The sequence below is a fragment of the Clarias gariepinus genome, chromosome 1, assembly GCF_024256425.1.
Source record: "Clarias gariepinus isolate MV-2021 ecotype Netherlands chromosome 1, CGAR_prim_01v2, whole genome shotgun sequence".
NCBI classification, from domain to species: domain Eukaryota; kingdom Metazoa; phylum Chordata; class Actinopteri; order Siluriformes; family Clariidae; genus Clarias; species Clarias gariepinus.
In genome coordinates, this window is record NC_071100.1 from 50,483,964 (window position 1) to 50,491,197 (window position 7,234).

Consider the following 7,234-nt stretch of genomic DNA (forward strand, 5'->3'; position numbering starts at 1 on the left):
TTTTATGAGCGAATTCTACTTCCGGTCTTGACTGAGGAAGAAAATAGTAAAATACACAATTTAATTTGGTTAGATTAAAAAATATATATATAACTATTAAAAGATTAAAATAGTTTATGCGTTTTTATATTTTATTACATAAAATACAAATAAAAGCAAACGTCAATCATTTCACGTCCACGTGGCAACCGGAAGTACTTATTAATGTGCTTAGACAATCTTGGTTAATGAGTTAAACTACTGAATAAACCTTGTGCTATTTTTACAAATTAAAAAGTTGGAATAGGTTACAAATCAGTGGTAAAGTTTCATATTGTCTGGAAAAATAGATTTTGTTAATTCACAACCAAATTATTTAAATTAAATAAAAGGCACACAAAGAATCTTGTTCAAACAATAAAAAAAATATTCTTTATTTTAAGTTGTACAAGTTTTTGTTCTTTGATGTCGGTGCTTTCTGTTTCAAAGTTATACATCATCTTATTTAAAAACTGATACTTTTTGTTTTAAAGAGAAATAAAGCCAGAGACTCTACTTTTGAATGGCCCCTGGACCCCGCAGTTTGCATCATCTGGTTATATTTGATGAATTTTATTACAATATTTAAACAAATTCCTGGTACTGTATCCTCACATCTGTTGCGTCAGCTCTAAGCTTGCACCTTACACCATTAAAGGTTTATGTTTTCTAATCAGTTTTAATTATTTCCTAATATGAGATGATGGAATGATGCTGATATTTATGTCTCTCTCTCTCTCTCTCTCACACACACACACACACACACACACACACACACAAACAGTACAGTGAAATCCTTTTCTTTGCATATCCCAAGCAGGAGGCTGATATGGTGCTGCTGGAGCAAACGGGGTTAGGTTTAGTTTGCTAAAGGGCCCAAAAATGAAGCTCGGGCTTGAACTGACAACCTTCTGATCAGTAACCCAGAGCCTTAACTGAGCTGCCACTGAACACCCGGGTGTAAGTGGTGTTCATGAAATGTCAGGGCTCGATCACAATGATGTGCTGCACTAACCCAACAATTTATTATAAAATATAAAATATCCTAAAGGTGAAAAATGACAGCTTTATAAACTCTACAGATACTGCTTGTACCTGTTATTGACAAACGTTTTAATTTTATTCCGTCTCAAATAAATATTTTCACCTTGTGACACAATACCAGCGTGTAAAAGCTCGAAATGAGACACGCTCCTGCCTACGCAGGTTTGCGAACACGTTTCTTTGAAGCATGGCTGCCATTCGTTTGTTCCTCACGGCGTTCGAGGCGAGTGAAGCGCAGATCCTGATCAGCTCCCGATCGCCTGCGCTGACTCTCCTGGTAGCTTTAAACCACAAGGTCAAAGTCATCTCTCTGGAGAGGGGGGAGAAAAGAGAGAGATTTCATGAGAGCAGGTAAGCACTGTTTAAACAGGTTCCTCTCTAGATATTAGCGACAGCGAGGACGGAAAAAATATCAAAGACCGCTCGAGACCAGGGACGAGGTGAACAGCGCTGCCTCTTTTAACACTATTTTCTACCCTACCTCCTCGTTGTAATTCATGACGTGTTGCTTGATCTTGGACGAGTCCACCCAGGTCACAAAGTCCTCCATGTTCCTGTCAAGAGATGAGACACATTAAAGCCAAAAAACAACAACAAACAGATTCTGATCTAACAAGTGTGAGAAAGGAAAAAAAAAAAAAAAAAAACTGACCTCGTGACCAGGAACGCAGGATCTGTGATGATCTCAGGACCGACTCGAATATCTGGTGTGGAGTGAAGGAAGCTGAGCCGAGTTAAATAAACAGCCACACCTGATAGCCTGTGAGCCTGATGTGGTGAAACCTCTCAGATAATATCCGGGGAACTAATGATCTCTGAACTGGTTCTACTAGCCGGACTCGTAATCATACCCGTGCTCCCATCAAAGCTTCAGCAGATGTACGACCTAATTAAAGTTTATTTAAACTTCACAACATCTCGAAGGAGCTGTTTGTTTCCACTGTCGCTTCATTATGAAAAAACTTGATGGTTCATTAAGAACTTGCGTCTGAGGATCGATGGGTCGAGCTCAGCACCTAATGGTTATACTAACGAGTTCCCATTACAAGTTTATTAAAGGATACGCCCCTGTTCGATAAACGTGATGGCGTTCTTCAAATTCTGAGCCATGCGCAGCTTCATCATCACCCACGGTAACCGCCTCCTGGAACGACACACACACATCAAAAGACACGTCAAACGCACATCAAAAGATCGGATTTGTGCTCACGTTTATTATCCAAATATCTATCTAGACCCTTCTGTGGTGGCAGTACAGGGCACGAAAATACAACAATCACAAACATAAAAATAAATAAATAAAGGAATCACCAGAACGAGCTCTTGAGATTTAAAAAAAACTAAAAACTGTGTGAAAAAACAAAACAAAAACTCTAATAATTGCTCTTTACAACCATGCTGTAAACTTCAACACACTTAAAACTATAGAGCGTTCCAGTTCCATCACAGTCCACGAGGAACTTCTCAACTTCAACTGTTCAGGATTTGTACCCATCTTGAACTGTCTTATTTATTTATTTACTTTTTTTTCTGTTTTTCTTTTGTTGCTTAAGACTGGAGTAGTGTAGTGGTAACGAGCTCGCCCTATCATCCAGAGATCGCTCGTTCGATTTCCGGAGAGGGGGGGCTGGAGAGAGCTGATTGGCCAAACTCTCTCAAAGGGGAGGGACTTAGCGATCTCACATGAGTCACAGCTCTACAGCCAGTTACGGGTGTCTGTGAGGAAGGAGCGTATAGCGGGAACATATGATGGTTTTCCATCCTCCCTGACTGGAAGTAGTAGTCTTGATGGGGGAGTGGCCTAATGACGGGTGGGAATTAGACAACTATATTAGGGAAAAAAAATATGGAAAAATTTATAATAAACAAACATATAAAGAAATAGTAGCATCACGATGACCAGATTCTGTATTACAACTTCATGATTGTTACAACTTTAAGACCCTTCAAAATAAAAAAAAATCATAATTCAACGGTTTAATGCCTTAGCTTTAATCACCAGCTTCACAACCGAATTGAACACGAGTCGCGTGTTCCTTATAACATTAGTTTTATCACTTAAAAAAAATAAATCCTTTAAAGAGTTTAAATTTAATTTAATTTAAACACAAAGCTACATTGTTACTGAGCAGCTGCGCATCAGTGTGGGAACAGTTTAGAGTTCTGTCTCTAGGATTTATCTCTCTCAGCGTTTGATAACGTCATAAAGACGTGTTTATGTTGCGACACTCGAAAGCTCAGGACAGAAACAGTCAAATGCTGCGTGATCAAACTGTAAACCAGTCACGTCTGGTTCCTGGCCCATCAATTTTGGAGTCAGTGTGGCGATACGTGAATCAGCGCACAGAGGAATCGGCCACACACACTCCACCACACAGGGTCTTAAAAAATAAAGAATGTACCTGCAGAAGGATGAAGCGTTGACGTCGTTAGCGAGAGCCAGGCTCTGTTTGGTTGGGATCAAACCAACGCCGTAGCTGTTTGAGAAAAACGCACACATTGCATCAGAACTTTCTGCCGTGGTGTCCAAGATTATTTGTTTAAAACAGATAACATGATGTGTCTAAGTCACTACATCTAGTTAATAATAATGCAGCCTTTTTATGTTACAGAGCTGAGAGTTTTGCGTACAGTTTCTCCAGCAGCTGCGCTGTGCACTGAGCTCTGTATCCGTCTTTCTCATTCAGGTCGCGGATCTTCTGCGCTAGCTCTCGGATGCTGCGACTCAGCTTGTTGTACCTGCAAGAAAACGCACATGTTTTTCCTACAGGTTTTTGTTCACACATACGAAAATAAAATGATCATTGAGAAGTGTTATATAGCGTTTAGTGAATTAAAACAGACATTCACCTATACAAATAAAAGAAAGGATTTGTCAGAACTCTTTAAATGACTTCTTTACATTTCACACATGGGAGGACCAGAAACCAGTCTCTTTCTGTATGTCTATCCAGTCTATATTCTGTCGCAGCATCATACAAAACTGTCTGGACTGAATTTACTGAATCCCCTGCAGTCCTTAGATCTCTGCCTGAAGTTTAATCTGCACCATCAGTGAATCTAAATGTGGAGTAAAAGTGATGTTATGAACAGTTATGTGTGGGATTTAATAATCTACTGTAAAATAATCTACTAATGCGCTACTGTCTCAATGTAAACACACACCTGCACCAATAGATATTAATTAGAAAAGATAAAGTGAATATTTTTACTGGGATTAGTTCATATTTTCACTTTGGCTGAAATAACAGCGCTGAAGTGGTATAAGTGAATTTTAACACACTGGAGTGGTTTTAAGACAAAACTTCATCTTTATCCTTTGATCTACTTTTTCCATTTCTCATCTGTGATTCACTCTCCGATTACCGAACAGGGAGTGTATTTGTCTGAGCACCAAAGAAGGACAACTTAGTGTAAACAAGGCGTAAGATACTTAACCTTACAGAATGGGATTTCTTTGTATTAATAAGTTAGACAGAGAGTTCTGCTGTACAGAGAGACACACAGACATGTACGTGGGCTACAACCTCAAATAATAATAATAATAATAATAATAATAATAATATCACTGATTACATTAGAGATCAGCATTTTATTTTAACCTTAAAACTATTTATAGGAACTATTTAACTGTAAGTGACTCGTACTAACGCTAGTTAATGTATAAAATAACATTATGGCCTGGCTGAAGTTAATTAAACCTATGTATCGCGGTCCGTATCGTTAAAGTATCGCGAGAACACGAGTATCGTGACGAAATTTAGCATACTTCTTTAGCATCAAACACACACACACACAGCGGCTTCTACACTGACCCTTTTAAACAAACAGATATACGAATGTGAATGACAATACCTCAGATATTTTTAAACTAAATGATAAGTTAATTCTGCTTAACAAAATAAAATAAAACATTTAGCAAGCGACAGGTAGCCGCGCACGCGCACTCACTTGGTGTAGTCCTCTCTCTTCTCGATGCGGTATTTCCGCAACACTTTCACCTCATGGAGATTGTTGTCTACCTCCCAGTTAATAAAATCGACTTTCTTTAAGAGCTTCTGCTCGTGGAATCTTAATTTACGGACCATTTTTTTAATTCTAATGACCAATAAACTGTAAAACTGTGTAACCCGCTATCGCGTGCACGCTGTCTTCGCGGTTATGTGCCGTATGATGCTTTACGACGCTTGCACCGTCTGTACTGCGCATGCGTGTCGTTTTACGACACTACACAGCAGTTTGTGGCACGTTGAATTTTTTTTGTAAAGATTTAGATGTACCAAAATCCTTTTCTAAAAAAATTATTAAAGTTTATTTAATTTAATCTGAAAAAAAGACTATTTATTTAAAAATAAAGAATGTAGTTTATATGATCAAGGAGGTTTGAATGTGATTGATTTTGACACTTATAATATTATTTTTAAGTTGACCTGGATAAAACATTATATTAAACATAAAGAAAAAATATGATTATTATATTCTGTAATTATTAGATATAATAAATATATTATTTATTATTATATGTATACTATTATATATAATATTATATATAATAATTATTACTATTATATAAATATATTTAAATATTAATAATTAAAGTTACAAATCTCTCTTTTTTTTAAAAAAGTCAGTTTCTTTTAAAATGTGACTTTGAGGTTAACAAACTTGCTATTCAGTTATCTAATTTTCATAGACAAGCTCTATATTTTGGATTCTTATACTGTAAATAAACCTAATCTTTCTCCCCATAAGCAGCTAATATTGAATAACAAAACCATTAAATATAAGAACAAATGACTTTTCTATGATAATTGGGTTAAAGATGATATTCATCGTTTTTCATAATAATGAAGAATATTTGCTTACATACCCCTCTTGTTATTGTTGTTATTTTGTTATTATATATCACAATAATATTGTAATATATTATAACATAATTATAACACTTATAACACATATTGTAAATGTAATTTTCATTTCTTTCTTATTTTCCTTTCTGATATAATATGTGAATATAATGTTTATAATGTTTTATACATGTTTGTAAAATGATAATAAGACACAATAAAAATTATATGTACACACCCTGACAAAAGTCTTGTCGCCTATCCAAGTTGTAGAAACAACAAATAATAACTTGACTTCTAGTTGATCATTTACGCTCTAATCTGTGATTCAACCAATCACAGATTAGAGCGTCAACTGTGACAAATACTGCAATTACAGTCACACGTTCCCAGGTGGAAGAAGAACCCAAGCACACCCAACCTTCACTTGAAAGTATTTGTTTGGATTGTGTTTATATATACTGTATATATACATCAAAAAATAATATCAATTACATAATAACAATCCAAACAACACAACCAGGGAGGATGTAAAAAAGTTTGCAAAGCCGTTAATATTCCTCTTGTTTGAATGTAACACAGTTTTAGCCGATTGTATTGAGGAAAAACCTTCTTCGCAATCCTTAAAAAGTGATGTTAATTTATTAGACAAAAACTGCAATAACTGACTAATTAGTCAGTTTTTTTTGTAATGTAAAAGATTTAAATTTGAAGCAGATTCCTGTATATTTTGTTCTTCTGAGACATCAACTCTAAATCATTTATTGTTTAAATCCCAATTTGTTAAATTTTTTTTGGTCTGATTGGTTCCCACTATAATCGTGTAATATTCTTTCTTTTACTTATATAGATATAATATATTTTAGGGGTAATCTTGATTCTAGTAGGTCAGACACTGTTAATCCTGTAATAATTCTGAGTAAATACAATATTCATGGCTGTAAGCAGCAAAATTCCCTCCTTCACTTTGTTAATGTGTAACTTTATCAAATACTACCAGTCCTTAAAATGCACAGATTAGACTAGTAGAATGTCTAAAAAATTAGCTACACACATTTATAAATCCCTGCTTTTTTAATGTCTCATTTTATATTCATCTCTTTCTGTGTGTGTGTGTTTGTGTTCCCGTTTTTTTTTTGTGTGCAAAATCAATAATAATAATAATAATAAAGTTGGGTAAAAGGAGCAGTATATAACACAAAACTGAAGATTAAAACAAACAAACAAACAAACAAATAAACACTGTAAAGGAGCACCAGAAGTAGAATGTAAACATTTTATTTCATGTGACTGACATAAGTGTCAAATTCTAATAGCTTTGGAGT

At 35.4% G+C, this 7,234-nt stretch overlaps 1 protein-coding gene across 2 annotated transcripts; it reads right to left on the bottom strand.

Annotated features, from left to right (window-relative positions):
* Positions 1-385: 385 nt before the first annotated feature.
* Positions 386-5,237, bottom strand: imp3 (IMP U3 small nucleolar ribonucleoprotein 3). Of its 2 annotated transcripts, XM_053495648.1 has the most exons (7): positions 5,014-5,237; positions 3,694-3,801; positions 3,465-3,539; positions 2,127-2,206; positions 1,715-1,766; positions 1,544-1,616; positions 386-1,372 (listed from the first exon to the last, which is right to left on the bottom strand). In XM_053495648.1, exons 1-7 carry the CDS (start codon positions 5,148-5,150, stop codon positions 1,346-1,348), a joined length of 552 nt encoding a protein of 183 aa, XP_053351623.1. In that variant the 5' UTR covers positions 5,151-5,237; the 3' UTR covers positions 386-1,345. The 2 variants fall into 2 exon arrangements, with proteins under 2 accessions (XP_053351623.1, XP_053351624.1); XM_053495649.1 differs by lacking the exons at positions 386-1,372; positions 1,544-1,616; positions 1,715-1,766; positions 2,127-2,206 and adding an exon at positions 2,599-2,863.
* Between the last annotated feature and the right edge of the window lie 1,997 nt (positions 5,238-7,234).

What these genes read in the sequence shown, in the direction of transcription:
- imp3 (XM_053495648.1), bottom strand. Translation starts at nt 5,150, where the DNA reads ATGGTCCGTAAATTAAGATTCCACGAGCAGAAGCTCTTAAAGAAAGTC. An exon ending in GCGCAGCTGCTGGAGAAACT is followed by an intron (nt 3,540 to 3,693) that starts GTACGCAAAACT and finishes TTTCTCAAACAG; the next exon opens with CTACGGCGTTGGTTTGATCC. An exon ending in AACGCTTCATCCTTCTGCAG is followed by an intron (nt 2,207 to 3,464) that starts GTACATTCTTTA and finishes GTGTCGTTCCAG; the next exon opens with GAGGCGGTTACCGTGGGTGA.